Source organism: Typopeltis vanoorti, chromosome 6 (genome assembly GCF_054136105.1).
Source record: "Typopeltis vanoorti isolate ZY-2024b chromosome 6, IOZ_Tvanoo_1.0, whole genome shotgun sequence".
In the NCBI taxonomy this organism is placed as follows: Eukaryota; Metazoa; Arthropoda; class Arachnida; order Uropygi; family Thelyphonidae; genus Typopeltis; species Typopeltis vanoorti.
The window spans coordinates 90676017-90697333 of NC_143554.1; the positions used below are offsets into that span (position 1 = coordinate 90676017).

At 34.5% G+C, this 21317-nt stretch overlaps 1 protein-coding gene across 1 annotated transcript in view; it reads right to left on the reverse strand.

The window, feature by feature from the left end:
- LOC150105699 (97 kDa heat shock protein-like) overlaps positions 1-21317 on the reverse strand; it is a 207079-nt gene that overhangs the window by 31976 nt on the left and 153786 nt on the right. Inside the window, exons 14-15 of the mRNA XM_090395021.1 lie at positions 7878-8003; positions 7675-7782 (exon numbers count right to left, since the gene is read on the reverse strand). Of these exons, the coding sequence (XP_090251147.1) occupies positions 7675-7782; positions 7878-8003 (234 nt within the window). The remainder of the gene's footprint in view (positions 1-7674; positions 7783-7877; positions 8004-21317) is intronic.

Sequence of the window (21317 nt, forward strand, 5' to 3'; positions counted from 1 at the left end):
ATACCTTGACAAAATCCAAAAGATTAGTGTGCATATTCATTCTCCTTAACCATGTGGAGATTGCGGTTGAAAAAACTGTAGCTTAGGTCAAGTGTATCCGAGAGATACATTCATTACTAGTATGTGCTGAAATGCAATAAAAAAAAAAAAAAAAAAAAAAAAAAAAAAAAAAAAAAAAAAAAAGCTGCGAATATAATACATGGTTTATTTATTTTCAGTTACAATCTAGAAATTATTGAACAAAGAAACAAAGAAAAGAAAAAACTCAACTAAACCAATACCATACTGACATCGGAGTTTGCGGTATCTGTCAGATACAATTTACTATCAAATATCACTTTCACTTCCGCATTCGACTCTATCTAGGGATCCCATTTTTTGAAAACAAAAAAACGGGACACAATAAGCTTTGTAGAATTAAGGGTTAAGAGAAATAAATTTTATTCGTTAACATTATGTATTTTAAAATAAAAAAATTAAATATTTATTTGAATTTGATTTCTTAGATAACATAAATGTTTATACATACGTCAAATAAATAGAATTCTAATAACAACGCTTAAACACGTAACACTTAAATCAAACATTAATAAGTATATGAAATATAAAGACATAGAATAAAGATATAAAATGTTAATATGTCAATAAAACGGGAACTACAATGTAAATACAATAAAATATAAAAAACACGAGCCTCATGCATATTGTGTAGATGCATAATATCTGAAATTATATGAAAAATAAAATAATTTAATTTAATTTAAAAATTAAAAAAAATAAAAACAAATTTATAATTAATTTTTAATAAATACCTCCTCTCTTCCTTATTCTGCCTCTTCTTGTACATTACAGCTGGTCGTTGCCTGTCCCATTTTACTGCTACTTACAGAATCATTATTATATTTGGTTGAAGAATGGATTTTGTGCAAGAGTTGTCAATTCTTAGATACTATATCGAAAAACTCTGAACATGACATGTTTCTGTAATGGGTTTTAACAAGCATGATAGATTTAATTGTGTCCAGTTGCAAGCGATTCCTTTCATTTGTCTATAACGAATTCATCAATGAAAAAATTCGTTCAATAGAAGTATTTGATCCTGATAAGGTCAAACAAAAATTTATAATTGAAGATATTTCACTGTAAGTAATTTGTTCCTTTTTAAAATGACCAAAGATTTCTTTCCACCTATCCTGAAGTTTACAACTGGCATTATTCTATTCATTAATTTTATACTCAGTTGCATACATTTTAACATGGCTGTACTGATCAAATAAGTTCTCTTCATTTAAGTTGAAATTTGGTAAGATGGTCTTAAATTCTTTGACACATTCCATTAAATTTTACAAAGATACAAGTGTGTTCAAGCAAGCCCATTCCATTTTAGTAAATACACTAAACTGATTTTGAGTCCATTCTTGAATATATTGAATTGCAGTGAAGTAGAAATTGGAGATGTCTCTAAATGATGATTCAGTCATTAAACCTTCTTCACAAAGATTTTTCATTTCGATTTTCACTTCACTGGGTAAATACTTGTCATTTTCATGCAATAAAATTTTCGTAATAAGAATGTCTATCACTTTTTTTACCTCACAACCCGTAGTAGCATATTCTCTTTCGATTCGCTAGATTGCCTCAGAAAACATTTTCATCTGATTTTTAAAAATAGAAGATAAATGAAAGACTTCTTATCACTGAAAAACGCATTCAAAATAGTTGGACATTTATCTTGAGACAAGAAATAGGATTTAAGCCCATCGTACATTTCAATAAAACGAATTAAACATGGCTGCATGTTTAATTGACTCTGACAGTGAAAATGCTGGAAAACTTTACCCAAAATTGTTTGAATATCTATTGGTAAGATATCAGCAGCAGTTTGTACAGCATTATGTATAATGTGAGCTGCACAACCTACACCTTTTAATTTTCTGTTTAATTTGTTTTGTAATTTAGTAAAAACATTAATTTTATCTTTTCTTATCCACCAAAATTTGTGTTGGTATTATCTGCTGAAATGCCTATTATTTTATCAGTAATGTTATATTTTTGAGCAGCATTTAAAATGTGATTACAAATTAGATCAGAAGTTTCTCCAGGAAGGCTAGAAAATTCTAATATTTCTGTTGAAATCCCTTTATCAACAGTGAAATACCTCACATTGATAGGTACAATCTTAAGATCAATATGATTAGATGCATCTATGGATATGCAACAATATTTTACATTCCTCAGATCTTCTAATATTTCACTTTTTACATGTAGTGATAAGACAATGGTAATAATAGCCTTGCACTTCGTTTGTGCACATGAAAATTTCTTATTCAAGAATTTTTTTTAAATAGAGGACGTACAATCCATAGATTGGAAACTGTGATCATGTTTAACTGCATGAAAAACAAATGTAGCCTCTTGTGCAACCAACTCCATTTCTTGGCTACCTAACTTTTGATACCCAAAAAATGATGTCAATGATTGACTTGAACTTTTTGCAGACACAGCAGACTTGTGCTTTTTTGTATTGACATGGTCAGTTATATCTGCCTTACCTCTGTGGCCAATGTTAAATTCTGCACGACACACGCTACATTTCACTCTTGAGCTATCATCACAATCACTGCTTTTTGTTATGAAAATGAAAGGAAAAAGATCCTTCAATTTTTCATTGAAATTACACTTTCTTTTGGGCATTTTGTAATAAATGGTATAACTTTATTAATTTAAAAAATACAATATTCACAATTAATACGAGAATGCAAGAATACGAAATGAACAGTTCAAAACTAGGTTATATCACAAACCCTGTAGCGATATAAAAACAGTTTAGCACCTGACGCGTGAAGCTTAGTTCGCATAGCGTACAATATCAGACGGTCCGAAATGTTTCTCATTGGTTGAAAGGAAATGAACTATCGTGGCACGTTAATATTCAAAAACATGTCGAGCAATGAGAAACATTTCGGACCATCGGATATCATATGCTATGCGAACTAAGCTTGAGACAAAAGATTGCTAAAAATTTATGGCCGACCAGACGAACGAAATAGATGCCGTGATTGCGATTAATTAAACATACAGTTGGGTGATTGTCTCCCTCATTCTGACATTCTTTTCTCTGGCTGAATGAAATGTATGGAACTAAATCATTTCCCAAAATTCTATCATTATGGCAATTCACCAAACTACAAAATAAATATGTCTCTGCTTTTTGTTTTGTAAACATGCATTTTTAAAAGCACCCAAAAATATTATGACTTGTACTTATTCTTATTAGAAATGTTAATATTTTTATATTGTAAAAAATCCAGGACATTTAGCATCCCGAACTAAACATATCGGGACACCGGGACAGAAGTAATAAAACCGGGACATATGGGATCCCTAACTCTATCATTCTCATCATCGGACTCGAGTAACATTCACTGAATCTCTTCAACATCTGATGGATTATCCAACTGATATATTTTTCCAGCCATTTTCAGCAGTGAATTAAAAAAAAAGTAAACCAATACTATACTGATCATCAGAGTTCGCAGTATCTCTCAGATACCTTTTACTATCAAATATCACAAACCTTTACATAACATAACATGTGTTAAACTAAACTGATGGCATAAACAGTGCGGAATATCACTCGTAATATATGTATGCACAGCTAGTCATGACCTCCAAGCTATAACTGGATATGTGTTAGAATATTTATATTAAAACAATTTGTTTGTATCTGTCAGATCAGCCACGACCTCTGCAGGTTAAAGAAAGACCTACCTTTAACAAAACCATATCCTCTATAGAAGATAACAAATTATAGACTGATCAATATATCAAGGTAATGGAGACTGGTTAGGAATTATCCCAAACTGGGTAGTACGATTTATAATCACCACTCTGTTTCAGTCCTAGCCCTATCCTTATATAATGGAATTATCTTGACTTGCTCATTAGAAATTGTGCTTTTGTTGATTTACAGGCACTGTGAATTCTCTTGAATATTCCATCCAATCCAACTGTAAAGTTTTGAATCAATGACTGTGCAAGAGCTTTAATACCTCATTTATTCCACCTCCACATCCCAACAACTAATGAGTCTACTTAGGATAACGAGTGATCACTTTACTATTTCTAAAACATCTAACAATTTCCACTTTCTGTATTCACTACTATGGTTATTCTTCTAAAGTTTTCTTTTCACTTGCCACATAATAGCAAAATTCTCTCATTTCTCATTGCCTATAAGGTTAAATGCTTTTCATAGTCGGATTATGTTTCCTCACGATGGTTATCAAGCTCCCAGGCATTGTCACCACTGCCTTTCTCCCAATAATGGATCAATTCTTTTAATGCATCTCTTGCTTCAAAATCTTGATTCCTCTACCATGCACTTTTTACTGCCAAGGAATTGCCTTTTCAGGATCCTAATTACCTACCTTATAGTTCACATCCCATATCTTTTTAATTCAAAGATCTCATGTTATTTGCCATTACTAGGTCCATGTTGTACCATCGGTTGTTTCTATCACATACTGCTTAAAGCAGTCATTCTTCAGCAGCTATAAAAATTCCTTTTCTCCTGTGTTGTATGCATTTTCCTCCTCTCCAGTCAATATCACCAGAGTTGAAATTGTCCACAATAATGGTCCTACTTTTATCCATAAGGATTATCTGTCTAAGTAGCTCAGTCCTCCTCAGGCGACCCTTGCCATCTGAAGAGGACTGAAGCATCCTATTATGTAATTTCTCCTATTAACCTCTGTTTAAAACAGCCTCAAACCCACTGCCTATATTATTTATATTGCCAACCACCACTACCACCATTTGGGGATCTCTACTCCAGTTGGATTTAAACTTCTGCAATCAGCAGAGGATTAAATCAAACTCCACACCCTTTCTATCATCACTAAATATACCGTACCCACTACATTCTCTTCCTTAGGGATATTTTAAGCCAGCTCTCAAGTAATGCCAATAATTGTGGTCTCACATTATTTATTAATGCTAAGAAATATCTACTATTCTTGATGCATCTGAAATTAGCGACCATGCATGATAATTGTCAGGATGAAGCATATTCAAATCTCTTAAAATCTGATTGGTTTAAATAAGTAGCCTGAGTTGAATAAAAAATTCCATACAGCCCCCATTCCCCAGTGCGATCAATGTTTGCCAAGCTAGTCCCACCATTTTTGGAGTCATTGCATCCACATTAATCATATTCTTCTCCCCTCATCCTCCCAGCATTGGCAAGTTCTCAAGGAGCCACCCTGTTATAACCCAAGTGGGTTGCAAACTCAGCATGTGTTTGGTGTTGTGGAACCTGATTATAGATAAGAGAGGAATCTCAAACAACAAACAGTGAGTGACTGCTAGACTTCAGGAATGACACAAGGATGATTAACAATAGTTTAATAAGAACAAAATATTAATGTCGGATTAAGCAACAATAGCTTACTGTCATATATTAATGCCTTGCATTCATGAATATATGAAGCAAAGCATTTTACATATGGTTAATAAAGTATTAGCTTAAACACAACTAAGTTAAGTATTTATTTAAGTTTCGTCAAGTTGCTTTAAAGCTGCTTGAATCAACTATAGACATGCTAACTTCTGCACCTCAATATAATAATAATGCGTCAGCATATTTGAAACCAAAACATTGAGTTCTTGTTGAACTACCACATGAGGGAGAAGGATATTTCTTCTTAACAGGAGCACCACTTCATTGGACAAGCTTAATGAAATCTGAGACAAACCATGAAAAATGTATATGTTTAGTCTCAGATTTTTTTGTATCTTTTTTAGATACAAGAGTTCAAACTTAAAAAAATCCTTATCCTTCCCACAGCACTGATGTATTATAGGTTTATAGCCTTTCACTGATGGAAGTAAAAAAAACTGGATACTAAGTCTTCTGATCTTGATAAGTGATTCTGAAAGTTTTGCTCTGTAGAGGACTTTCATCATTTTTATACTCTCTTCCACTGGTACTATGGCTTGGAAATTAGCCAATACTCAACCTACTACTACTACTACTACTATGAAATATTAAATCTTTGCCATAAAATTACTGTCCCATTGCTCCTCTTTAATTTTTTTGCTAAAATAATGGCAAAATTCATTAATATTAACATGAAAATCTCTCAAATGAAATTATCACCGGTATGGATTCCACCAATGTCAATCAAGAGGGGACTCTCCTTGTTCATGCCATTCACCTTTTAACAAAAGCCACAGAAAGTTTCGAGAAACATAAGTGGTTGTCCCCACATTTCTAAAGCATCTGATGAACGGCAAAAATCTAAGGAAGATGGGTTATTATAGGAAGCTCTGTTCTTTCATCCATTTTCTACTGTTATATATATATATATCAATGACCCTCAGCAGACCACCTATCCAGTTTTGCTGATTACAGTGCATTCTCATTTCACAAAATTTGCTATACAAGTAAACAAGTTACCTATTTTCCACTCTTTATAATATCAAATATCTAGATAAGATAAGATAACATTTTTCTTAACTCCAATCATTCTTGGTACAGACATATTACACCAGAAAGCATGATCTTAGCATCCAAGATATCAGGTTCTGTTTGATTCCATGCATTTATTTTATCTCTGAATCATCATTAATCCTGTAGTGTTCTAACATTTTTGATAGTCTTCCCGTGACTCCTTAAAAATTTTGTACAAGAGGACATTACACAGCTCATTGTGGAGCTAGTTACTGGCCAAGCAGTTCAGCTCCAAACTTATGAACAAATTCCTTTCTCTTCATTTACTCCATTGGCTATACTTTAAAGCAACTTGCTTATTTTCAAAAGAAAACTATTTGCAGGTCTTCAAATTCAATGTTAACTAGTTCCTGCTTGACTTTTCTGTCCATCCATGATACTAAGTGTACTATAAATTATAAAAGCTCTCGTATTTGTGATCACTTGAAACATTATCAGCAGCTTTAGCATCTGAATATGAAGGATTAATGTTGTAAGCAGACTTAGAAAAGTAGAAAGAATGGAAGAAAGAAGAGTGAAATCCACATCTGGTTTCAGCAAAGCCCAAGGAAGTTTACTACTTGATGTGCAATACAAAACTTTTCACATTATGGGATGAACAATTTTATAAGCAAGTGGTGGTGTCCACACAGTGAAAGTATACGCTATCTGTTTTAGTAGTCAAAAAACACTAAGTTCAATGAATTACTATATAGAAATAAATAGCCAATGCAAGTTATTTATTAAATTTAAATATAAATGTTGTAAATTTAGAAGGTGTTTTATCTTGAGTTTAAGACCACAGATTAGTCTTTTTATGGCTGAACAACTTAGCTTTCATAAACCTATTTTATACTATGGCAGAGCAATTAATTATAACTTCAGTTTGGTATGTTGAAATTTGCATGTTGTTGAAACAATCCATAATCCTTTCTGGATTCTTTCGAAATGAAAGAATCCACAGGCACTTAATCTGTTATGAATGCAGGGAGCATAAATGAGTAAGGTTCAAATATGACAGACAAAATGTTAATAAACTGTGCATCTGCAATGAATCTGCCAACTCCATGGCTATAATATTGCTTGTTTAACTCAACTGCCAATAAATGAAGCATACACACACAAAGGAAAAATGCATAAAATCAGATCACACCAAACAGTGCATTTTCATTATGACTTGCCTTTAATTCTGTTAACCTCTCTGCATAAGTACTTTTTGGTTGGTCTTCACCATCACCATACAACCAGTCTTCAGTTTCATCAAGAAATTTCATAAACTTTTCTTTATCCTACAAAGATAAATATATAATTACAACTGAACATTTATTTTAATACTAAATAGCATATTAAATCATAAAGAATAAGCTATGTAGCAAAACATTACCTGTTGTGATATGAATTTCTCTAATTCTTCACTCAGTTTGCCTCTCATTTCATATACATATTCTTCAACAGCATTCTTGGCATCTGCTCTTTCTTTTTCCATTCTGTCTTGCATGACCATTTTTGCCTGAAAATGGCAATACCATAACAGATATCAGAGAAGAGCATGAAATAAAAGCTTTTCTTATATTAACCATTTTTTTTTTGTAAACATACTGAATATATATAGTACTCCAATTATTCTAAACTGATCCCCCTTCCATCTATCCATTCACATACATTCTTGCTAAATGCTGCCACACGTATGCAAAGAAAGGCTTAGGTGTTGTTCATTATCCACATTTTTTTTTATATTAAACTCACTAATATTTTGCTGGTTTTCTACCCAGCATCATCAGAGCATAATCATCATAACTGTGACAGGCACACAGCACTAAACAATTTAAAATTGTAGCTGACACTTAATGTCCTTACGTGGCACCCATTATGGGTCAGATAACTAGTGTTCTTAGAATCAGTATCAGCTATGAAGCATTCTGCCAACCTCAACAAGTATGGTTGCATTAATTTACCAAAGATCTGGGGGACTATCACTTTAAGACCTAATAGCTGAACTTCTCTGAATTAAGTTTGTATTTATGACCCATAGAGGCTATGTAAAGACATTAGGTGTCAGTTACAATTTTAAATTGTTTCTACAATTACTTGGTTTAGTGTTGTGTGCCTGTCACACAACATTATCATTGTGTTCTGATGATGCTGGGTAGAAAACGAGCGAAATATTAGTAAGTTTAATAAATGTATTTTTTTCCCTCTTGGTGTTAGTTATACAGTTAAGCTTTATTATGCTGCCATGCATGCTATTTCTGCCTGGAAGATATAATAACAGTGGTCAAACTTATTCAAAAATTCCATGATGCAATTTTTGTTTAAACAAATATTGCTTTTCATTTTCCTTAAATGTTTTGATGAATGAGTAACTAATAATGATAGAATTTTAAATTGTCATAGCTGCTTTTTGACTAAAGGAAGCTTCAAAATGGATTCTTAGTCCCCTACTACATATCCATTATTTTGGGTGTGCAATAAGGAACCAAGATAAAAAGTGTGTTTGTTATTGCTGCATATCTTGTGAAGTTTGACTATCAATTCAGGGAAAGGAGAATGACTTTTGGTATGCCAATGACTTGGAAAAAACCGAAATCATGACAGTTATTACCATCAGCCCTTGACTTACAACTCCTCATAGCTATGACTGCCATCCTATCATCAAAAAATAAGTTTATGCCATATATATTTAGTGCTACAATAAAACTGACTGTATTTGTCTGTGGCAGAATTTTGCTGTCAGTTGAGAAGGAAATGTTTTTCACTATAGAGGGTAAGTTTCATTCCAGTACTAAGCTATCCATATTTAAAGATGTTTATTATTAGTTTAAATAAATCAAATATAGAATTTCCCTCCCATCAACATAGCATGCATTTTGATCGAAATGAAAACTACGATTTGTGGAATGCCTACTCCAAAGTGTACATCACAAGACTATTTGTCCCTGCTTGTAGCAAATGTGTGAATTGTATATTATTTTCAACTTCAGATACTTGGTCATAAAGTCTAATGACAACCTTTCCATCCACTGTATGATATCTTTCATTTGCAAAAATGGCCATCAAACAAACATCATTGAATTAGGAATGAAAAGTGAAAGTGTTTTCATAAATAAAATAAATAAATAAAAAATTGATATCATATCCAAACTTAGAATCTGCCATAAGGCAGTGCCACATTCTTTAGATCTTCTGGCACCTATCTCCACTATCATAGGGAGTTACTACAGTAGCGACTGCTGAACCTTCTGTTTCCAGAGCAAATCATCAGATGAAAGCATTTATGAACATGTTGACAAATCTCATCTGACTGAACAGAAGAAATTAAGTTATTACGTTAATCTTAAATACAAAACAATTCTAAAATGCTGGATCTTATCCTTAATAACAAAACTAATTAGCTCCAGGAACAAAAATTTGTTAAAAAATAAAAACAAACTCCTAGCCTTGTTTTGAGACAAGGAATGGAATGTGTAACTGCCATGTCGATAGGATGGCACTTGTTTGTAGACTTCTAAAATGAGCTTAAAAGCGGTTTTGTTCATTAATACAGTGAGAAGCTTTCTGTGCCTCTCGCATGCGTAAGTATATGTACAGGTGTTGTAACAGTGGCACCATCTGGATGAGAGAGAGAGAGAAGGTGGAAGTGCAGGTTACCAGAAGTCACAAGCTTTCATTTGAACAGGAGGCAAGTTTTCTGCCATTGATCTTTATGAAGGTGGATTTGTAGATGGCTGATTTACATTTATTGTATGCCTCTGCATAGGTGTAGTTTCTTTCCTTCATATCACATCCTTTCTCCTATCCACCATACTCTGCAATCTACATTTCTTCAACCTCTCTCTCTCTCCACAGCCAGCATTCCAAATGTTGTCTTAGTCACTCTTCTCTGGACCCTCTCCAATGTTTCTACATCACAATGAAAACCAGGTGATCAAATTCGAGTACAATTGTCCAAGTGCAGTCTGCCCAATGCTTTATACAGTGGCACAACCACCTCCTTATCCCTATATGTCGGAGTACTTCATATCATAGCAGCATTATAATGTGCAGTCTTTGCAACACCTGTAACATGCCCTCTAAACTTCAGTCTACTGTCAACCATCACTCAAATCTTGAATCGAATCTTTAATACATCTTCTGTTGAAGCAGGGGCTTGGAGGGTGGATGAAAATTTTGTGTAGAAGGGAGATGAAAACCTTCAATGCCAAAGAGGATAATTTCGTGACTTTGTCAGAATGAAAGCAATAGCCAGACCATGGAGAGAAGTAGTAGTTATGGAGATCATCCCACTTTGTACTTTTATAGTGCCAAAGGATGAGGTTGGCATTTTGTGTTAGTAAAAACTTGCACATGATTATGACCCAAGTTGTTGAGAAAGTGGAGAGTGTTATCAGAAATTTGGGTAGGTATATGTATGATTTGTGTTAGGTTATTGCTTATAGCAAAAAATTCCACATCATATCTAGCTTGATCAGTAATGCTGGAAAAGATGAGCCAGTTACAGTTGTGGACATGAAGATCACCAAGGAAGATGACTTCACTATTTTGATAGCTGGAATGCAGAAGGTTGAGCTTCGTGGATAGGAAGGTGAACAGGTCAGAGTGGTTTTCAGAATTTGAGGAGCAGTAAATACAGAATGCTATTGAAACTTTGAACCAAAGAAGGTCAAAAGCAAGAAATTCTAAATTTGGCATTCTTTGATAGGCAATGTTGGATCACACAAAGGCACAGGTGCCATGCCACCCTCATGGCAAAATGAAATTGAAGGTGGACTATGGATGATGTAGTTATAATTTGGGTTTCTGTCTAGAGCAGGTGTTCTGGTCTGGATGTCTGCAAGTGGCAATGTAAATCATTTATGCTGGAGTTTATGCCATGGATGTTTATAAAGCAGACATCAAAGTGATCCTCCCTGGCAGAGATTCTGATATCTTCTTTGAATATTATGCTTTTTGATTCATTGTCTTTCCTTTCATCACAACTGTACTCATTTGTGATGCAAAGAAAGACTGGGGGGGACATGCAGTAAGAAGATATGAGATTCTTGAACATGACATCCATACAGAGAGCAACCAGTCTCCTTGCCATAATGTGGCTTCAACAGTGCCTCCCATCATATACCACTACTTCCACAAGATCTGGCAAGGGGATTGTATGCTAGGACAATCCTCCTGGCATCACTTTTTCCTCCAACTCTTGCACAGATGACAAAGGCAAATCACCTCCTTCCATGCTAGTAACTGAGCACCATGTTTCCTGTGCTCCTGAGCAAGTATATATCCAACCTATTCCAAGGGATATAAAAACCTGCTAGTAGGCATAGGTTTCTGTGGTTTAGCAGTTCAAAAGAAAGATTTCGGTATTGTGAGCATGTTTATTAAGATAAATAAAGATAAACAAACCCAACAAGTTTCGTATGTCGTTTGACTTACATCTTCAGGGGTTACATGCAACTAAAAGTTTAAACACAAGAAATGAGAAATTACTCAAAATAGTCTGTTAGATGTTGTTATGGCTGTCTAACTGTTCATCAAATTAAAAAAAATCCGAATGCAGTATCTATACATACAGTAATGCATGCTATGTTTGAACAATGATGGATGTTGTCACGTCCTGTTGTTCATGTTCACTCTGTCCAAGGTCTGACTTAGGTATTTTTTTTATGAATGCTGACCAAACTTGGTGCAGAATTAGGCCCTGGTTTTTGTTGCATTGCATTGGGATTCTAAGCATATTTGCAGCTTCCTTGAATTTTCTTGTGAAAGTTTTTTTTCAATATAAGACATGTTTGTTTTATGCCAAAGTACATTATGGCCAATGGCAGTTGTGTAGGATGCTAAGTCTGATTTGTGTTCTCTCCTTTTTGGTACGTCTTTTTGATGTTCATTCATACAAATTTCCCCTGATCTTCCAGATACCAAAGAAACAATAAATTTTATAGACACCTGGTTTTTTAAAGGGTGATGTGAAGGTTTTGAGGAATGTAGAAATCTTGATATTTTTTCTAGCAGTAAAAAAGTTACTTTAATGTTATACTTGTATAGTAATTTGGCCCATTTGTAACATTCTTGATGTATGGTGGTGTACTTGCATTCTTGAAATCTTGCTTTTGTGAGATGGTCGTAGGAGGTGTGTTGAGGATTTTCTTGATTATCTGTTCAAAACCATTTTGAGGATCTGTGTTAAATAATGTAATTCTTCATTCCGCTTTTATGTGCTGGAAATATTGTAAGCTCTATCCCTCAAGGTTTTTAATAAACATATTTTTTGCATGGGGTGGTGGTGTGAGGCAGCATTAAGAAATCTTTCTGTATTGGTGGGTTTTCTATAAAAGAAAGATAATCTGTTTTCTTTTTCATTGATTTTATTAGGATATCAAGGAAAGGATAGTTTTTTTAATGTTCTTCCTGTTCAAAGATGAATTTTATGTTGTTGTGAAGATTATTAAGATAATCTTTAAAAAGCAGTGAGTTCCTCTGTCGTTCCTGGCCATATGATGAAAATATCGTCTACATAACGAAGCCAAATTTTCGGTTTTTTTATGATGCATTATTTTCAAAATTTTCCATATATAGGTTTGCTAAAGCTGGGGAGAAAGGGGGGGGGGGAAGCCCATTGCCAGTCCTTTTTGTTCCCAAAATTTGTCTTGATACATTAAAAAATTATTTTTTTATGCAATGTTTATATAGTTCTACAATTTCCAGTGGAAAAAGATCTTCAAGGAGATTCATTGTTTAATTTCTGGGAACATTTGTAAAAACCACACAACTGCCACTGGCCATAATGTACTTAGGCATAAAATGAACGTCTTATATTGAAAAAAAAAAAAAGTTTCACAAGAAAATTCAAGGAAGCAAATACAAATATTATTCTAAGCAAATACAAATATGCTTAGAATCCCAACGCAATGCAACAAAAACCAGGGCCTAATTCTACACCAAGTTTGGTCAGCATTCATAAAAAATATACCTAAGTCAGACCTGGTGACAACATCCAGCATTGTTAAAACATAGCATGCATTGATGTATGTATAGATACTGCATTGAGATTTTTTTTTAATTTGATGAACAGTTAGATGGCCATAACAACATCTAATGGACTATTTTGAGTAATTTCTCATTTCTTGTGTTTAAACTTTTAATTACCTCTAACCCCCGAAGATAAGTCAAACGACACACGAAACTTGTTGGGTTTGTTTATCTTTATTTATCTTAATAAAGATTTGGTCACAATACCGAAATCTTTTTTTTTATAAAAACCTGCTGTTCAACTGCCAACGAATAACTCAATCCTGTCCAAAATAATAATGAAGTCAACAACAGTCATCATCATCATCAAATTCCTGCCATGTACCCTCAAGGGGTGTACAGGATATGATAGTACTACACGAAAAAAATTACATCATTACTAACTTCCTATCTACAATTTTCCTCCAAATCAGTCTGTTACTTGTCAAGACTCCAACATTATCAGATCTTATATTTCTATCGTCTAAGGCACTTTCTATCGTATCAATCCACCTATATCTTGGTCTTCCTCTGGGACGTTTTGCTGCAAACCTGGCAGAGAACACTTGTTTTGCTAATCTTTCTTCACCCATTCTGTTTAAGTGACCATACCACCTGAGATTAGCTCTGCTAACGCATTCCTGGATGTTGACAATGTCAAGTTCTTTCCTAATATCCTCATTTTTAATATGATATTGCCATTGATGCCATCTGTTCGTGCCCCTAATCTGTCTCAGGACTCTCATATCTGCGGTCTCTAGTCTTTGGTCAAGTGTTTTACTTCTGACCCAGCTCTCAGATCCATAAGTAAAAACTGGTTTGAACATTGTCTTGTATACAGCTAATTTAGTGTTCCGACTAATTTCTCTCTTATTCCATATGAATTTATTCAATTGACTTCCTACCATACCAGCTTTGTTGATTCTGTTGTCTATTTCTATATTTAATTTACCATCTTCAGTAAAAATCGTGCCTAAGTAGCTGAAATATTTCACTTGTTCCACAGGTTCTCCATTCACAACACAGTTGACATTTTCAATGATTCTGCCTATTTTCATTGTCTTTGTCTTTTTATTACTGACCTTCATACCATATCTATTACAACAGCTATTCAATTTAGTCAGAGAATCTTGCAGACTTGTAGCGGATTTATTTAGAAGTATAACATCATCCGCATAAAGCAAAGGGTTGACATTTACATCATCTCCAATTTTGATATCATGTTTAATACCACTTTCCTTCATAATGTGATCCATATAGATAATGAATAAAAGAGGGGATAATGTACATCCTTGTCTCATACCAGATTTAACATTAAACCATCTCCCTGTACTTCCTTCAATTCTAACTGCTGACTTACAACTCAAATAAAGACTAAGTATTGCTAGTTATAATGCCCCACTGACACCATATAACTGTAGCGTATTGAATAGCTTCTCTCTTGGCACCTTGTCATATGCCTTTTCCAAATCGACAAAACTTAAATACAGATCTCTGTTATATTCCCATGCTTTCTCGACTATTTGTCGTAAAGTGAAGATCTGATCCTGACAGCCTCTATTTGGCCTGAATGCAGCTTGTTATTCACCAAGCTTTTCTTCCACAATTCTTCTCAACCGTTTCTCAAGTATACTTGCATAGATCTTGCGAGGAACACTCAGTAGGGAAATACCTCTGTAATTCTCACATTCAGTTTTATTTCCCTTTTTATATATGGGTACTATGAGAGCTCTACTCCAATCATCAGGAATTCGTCCCTCTGTCCAGGCATTCTGAACTATGCATTGCAGCCACTATAAGACTCTTATACTACCATACTTCAGCATTTCTGGTCGAATATCATCTACCCCTGCTGCCTTGCCACGTTTCAAGCCTTTGATGGCTTTTTCTACTTCAAGTATGGATACGTATTCTTGACTGTATGCCTGTTGAGTGTTTTTTTACCACTAGGCTATCACTGCTTGTTTCATTTAGCAATTTTTCAAAGTAATTACTCCATACTTCAAGGATATCTTTTTCTCCAGTTTTCATGTCATCTTTATGATCTCTAATTCCTTTTTACAGTTTCCTCCATTCCTGAGCTTCTTCAACAACCTCCAGAATATCTTACCACCTTCTTGATATTCATTTTCTATGTTCTTGCCAAAGTCCTCCCATGACTTTTGTTTAGCTAGTTTCACACTGTTTAGCTTTCTTACATTTGTCTCTGTATTCTCTAAGAGCACAAGCTGACTTATTTGACAGGAACTTTTGATATGCTTTCTTCTTTTCCTTCACTGTCTCTTTAACTTCCTGTGTCCACCAGGGAGTTCTGATTTTTTTTATCCTTGCAGACAACCTCACCACATGCCTCTCTGGCAGAATCAATCAATGTTTTCTTCAGAGTTTGCCATTGAATCTCCAAGGTTTGATTCCTGTTCTCAAACTCTTTCAATTTTTCTTCAATAATCTTTGTGTATTTTAGTCTACAGTTCACATCTGAGAGCTGCTCAACTTTTATTCGCTTTAAAACTTTCTTAAATGTTAAATGTTATTCTTTTCAATATGAAATTCAATTTTATCCTGCTCAAGACTACATAGTGATCACTTCCAATTTCAAATCCTCTGTACACTCTGGTGTCCTGCACCAGGGAGAAAACATCACTATCAACAATAACATAGTCAATGAGACTTTTCTTATTCCTTGCCTCTTTTCTCCATGTGAATTTGTGCACATTTTTATGTTGGAACATGGTGTTAGTAATAACCAGTCCACGTCCTGAGCAGAAATCCATTATTATTAGCTTTGCTCTTTTCTCCAAATTTTCACAAAATATTTTTGTATGTCTCACAATCATTTCCTACTCTGCTATTTAGATACCCAACAAGAACCAACTTTTCCTTTTTCATTGTGTCAGTTGCTTTTTCTAAAGCCTCAAAAAATTCCTCCACTTCTACCTTAGTAGAACCTTCTGTGGGACCATAGGCACAAATAAGTCTCATTGTCCAGTTCCCCAGTCTCATATTTGCCCACATTACTCTACTTGAGACTGAATGCCATTCAAGAAGATTAGCCTCGTATTTTGTGTTGAATACCATGGCTACTCCTTCTTTTCCTTGATTGTCATTGCCTGAATATAACATTTTGTATTTATTGCTCAGAAAGATCTCACCAGTTTTTGTCTTTTTTGTTTCAGTCATTCCTATTATGTCAATCTGGTACTTATCTAATTCCTCAGCTAGCTCCATTTCTTTTCCATTCAGGCTTCTTATGTTGATAGTACCGATCTTTAACTCTGGTGATGTTTAGTTGGGGTTTGTTTTCAGATTTGTTCCAGTAGTTGACTTTTTGCTGTTCACCCTGGTTCCATGGCGAAAACAACGGGGACCTTGTTTAACCGGGCTCTGATCACAGCACACTTGGACTATTGTTCTCAGATTTGGTCCCCATGATTTGAAGGGGGATAAATTAGCCGGCATGAAATTTCGTCATGTCGTGCCATCATTTTTAATTTTGGTTTAACCAATAAGAATACAATTTGGTCGGCTAAATCGCAAATTGCCAGCCCATCCTCGTTCATTCAGTATCCAAGTAGATACCCAACAGGGTGCACCACGAGAAGGTGAGGATTGGACATTAGGTCAGAAGCCCTGGTCGGTTCTCCGCATTCCTTTAAAGGCTATGTGGAGGTCTCCTCTCAGTTATACAGCTTTGACTCTTAAGCACCCCAACAACAACTCAGTCAACAACAGTCAGCTTCACTAACTAGAGATTGGTCAATCTAGATCCATGGATGATCTCAGCCTGCTTCATCCACTACTGGAGGAGTGCCTCAGGGCCCTGCTCTATCACCTACGCTCTTTCTACTATACATAAATGGCCTACTATCAATTGCCACTAATCCTATTACAGCTTTACCAACAATCGTACACACTAAATTCATCATACTCTTTTCACAAACCATGTGGTTCTCAGATGTACCAAGCTCCAAGGTAATCTTCAACCAATGTACTTTAAACACTGATCTCAATACTACCCTTCACAGGGGCAAAGATACCAGGTTGCATTCAATACCACCAAAACACAGTCCTGCTTTTTATTACAAAAGGGATTTATTTTACCTACAAAATATATGAGGAGTCGATGTTTATATTGCATCGAACAGAACTGTTAAGAGCGAATAAAATTTTTATGATTATATTGGTATAATATAGATTTGTTATACCTGTTATTATAGATTAGCATTGTTGAATGCATTTACAGGTTCCTCCAATTGTACAACAATTATAGCATACGCTGCACTTACACTGTAGCATTAGCACCGTATAAAGATGAGACAGGTTTAATCAGTGAACAACTGAAATCTTTGAGCATTTTTCTTGCTGACACAACTAAATCAGTTTCAATTCTGTAAGATCTGTTTTGTTGTGTTTCAATGGTATTGAATTTTAGTGAAAACTATGAGTGCTGCACTTTTAAAACATGAGACCAGTAATTTCAAGTGATACCCATATTTTCTTTTAACTGGAGAGTTAATTCTCAATTTTTTTTTTCCCTGCCTTGATTTTTTTTTTTTTTTAAAAGAACCCATTCAACATGGACAAGTTTCTAATTAATAAAATGAAAGTTAGATGACAGTGAAGTAGGAAGTAACGTTAGTACATCTAAAAGTATTGTCTGCCAGTACAATAGATTATTTGCCGTTTGGCTTTATTTCAAGTAAAGGTAATTCACCATGCCCCACGTGTGTTGTATGTGCAAAAAACTGGCAAATTAAGCAATGGTTCCTAATAAAATGAAGACATTATCTGCAATCAAAACACTCCTACTTGTGCGAGAAACCAGTGGAATATTTCAAATGACTTGTTCTCAATAAAACTTGCCAGGCAAAAAAATGTACCAATTTGTGAACAATATCAGAAAAAGCTCAAGATGCAAGTTACGCTGTCATTGAAATAGTTGCCAAAAAATATGAAATCTCACACAATCGCCGAATGCTGTAAAATTGCAAATGTTTGGTGAGGAATATGAAAAGGAGGTTTTAAAAATCCTTTCCCTATGTCAGACAGATAACATTAGTTGATGTATTAGGATATGTCCTCAGATGTTGAGCTGCAAATGATAGCTCACATTAAAAAAAGAAGTTAATATGTTTGCTATTCAACTTCTAGCATTCAGTTAGATTTGTTTATGATACAGATATCATAGAACAGTTTTTATTTTGTCAACCAGTCCTGAAAACAACAAAGGGCCAAGAAATTTTTGATGTTGTTGATAATTATTTCAATTCTCACTTGTTCTGGCAATCGTGTATTAGTATTTGTACAGATAGTGCTCGCTCTATGCTGGGAAGTGTAAAAGGATTTGTCAAGCTGGCTCAACAAAAGAACCCCAGAATTGTTTTTACTCATTGTTTTCTACACAGAGTACTAGTTTCAAAATCATTAGTACCTGAGCTGACAAGAGTACTAGATGAGATAGTCAAAATCATTAAGTATATCAAAAGCAGACCGTTACAATCAAGATTGTTTGCAACACTACGTTCCTCAATGGAAGCTTCTCAGATGCAGCTGTTAATGCATACAGAAGTGAGGTGTATCTCGAGGGTGAGTTCTTTCAAGGTACTATAAGTTAAAAGAGGAGCCAACTTTTTTTGACAACTCAACAATCTGAGTTAGCTGATTTTCTTAGCAATGAATTGTGGTGCAATAAGGTTGCACCACAAAATAAAGTTACAATTCTTCTTTCCAGTTCATCATTGCGTCGAAAGATATTTTCCGATTTAACATTATTAAAGTACATATAGAATTCTTATATAAGAATTGCAGAATCTAAAGAAATTGTCCTCGATTAGTACATCTCAACACTCATTTCAGCTATAATCTCTCCGACTGTCATTACATTGCTACAACTTGGGCACATTCACAAGACCTTGAATATATGTACACACCCAACAATGAAGAGATACACTGAAGAGCTTCAAACATTAATGTTAATCCTTTAATGTATAGATTTTTTTTTGATTCTAATTTTAATAATGAAACTAACAAAATTTGCCTGTAGACAAATTATGTAAAGATTTTTAAAATTAATTTTAACATCTACTATATACACTTTAACATCTACACAAATCCTAAAACACGCAAGAACTCAATATCACCAGAATTGAAGATCGGTACTATCAACATAAGAAGCCTGAATGGCAAAGAAATGGAGCTAGCTGATGAATTAGATAAGTACCAGATCGACATAATAGGGGTGACTGAAACAAAAAAGACAAAAACTGGTGAGATCTTTCTGAGCGATAAATACAAAATGTCATATTCAGGCAATGACAATCAAGGAAAAGAAGGAGTAGCCATAGTATTCAACACAAAATACGAGGCTAATCTTCTTGAATGGCAGTCAGTCTCAAGTAGAGTGATGTGGGCAATATCAGAAAGGGGAACTGGACAATGAGACTTATTTGTGCCTATGGTCCCACAGAAGGTTATCCTAAGGTAGAAGTGAAGGAATTTTTTGAGGCTTTAGAAACAGCAACTGACACGATGAAAAATGAAAAGTTGGTAATTGTTAGGGATCTAAATAGCAAAGTAGGAAATGATTGTGAAAAAATACAAAAATATTTTGGGAAAATTTGGAGAAAAGAGCAAAGCTAATAATAATGGGAAATACTTGTTGGATTTCTGCTCAGGACATAGAGTGGTTATTAATAACACCATGTTCTGACATAAAAATGAGCACAAATTCACATGGAGAGAAGAGACAAGGAATAAGAAAAGTCTCACTGCCTATATTTGTTGATAGTGATGTTTTCTCTCTGCTTCAGGACACTAGAGTGTAGAGAGGATTTGAAATTGGAAGCGATCACCATTTAGTCTTAAGCAGAATAAAATTGAATTTCATATTGAAAAGAAGAACATGTGAAAGTTTTAAAACGAATAAAAGTTGAGCAGCTCTCGGATGTGAACTGTAGGCTAAAATATACAAACATTATTCAAGAAAAAATGAAAGAGTTTCAGAACAGGAATCAAACCTTGGAGATTTAGTGGCAAGCACTGAAGGAAACACTGATGGATTCTGCCAGAGAGTCATGTGGTGAGGTTGTCTGCAAGGATAGAAAAATCAGAACTCCCAGGAAGTTAAAGAGGCAGTGAAGGAAAAGAAGAAAGCATATCAAAAGTTCCTGGCAAATAAGTCACCTTGTGCTTTTAGAGAATACAGAGACAAATGTAAGAAAGCTAAACACTGTGTAAAACTAGCTAAATAAAAGTCATGGGAAGACTTTGATAAGAACATAGAAAATAAATATTAAGAAGGTGGTAAGATATTCTGGAGGTTGTTGAAGCTCAGAAATGGAGCAAAGAGTGCTGTAAAAGTAATTAGAGATGATAAAGATGACATGAAAACTGGAGAAAAAGATATCCTTGAAGTATGGAGTAATTACTTCAAAAAATTGCTAAACAAAACTAGCAGTGATGAGAGCACAGTGATAAAAAACACTGACCAGGCATGCAATCAGGAATACATATCCATGCTTGAAGTAGAAAAAGCCATCAAAAGTCTGAAATGTGGAAAGGCAACTGGAGTAGATGATATTAGACCAGAAATGCTCAAGTATGGAGGTATAAAAGTTTTATAGTGGCTACATTGCATAGTTCAGATGAATTGGACAGAAGGATGAATTCCAGATGATTGGAGTAGAGGTATCATAGTACCCATATATAAAAATGGAAATAAAACTGATTGTGAGAATTATAGAGGTATTTCTGTACTGATTGTTCCTGATAAGATTTGTGCCAGTATACTTGAGAAATGGTTGAGAAGGATTGTGGAAGAGAA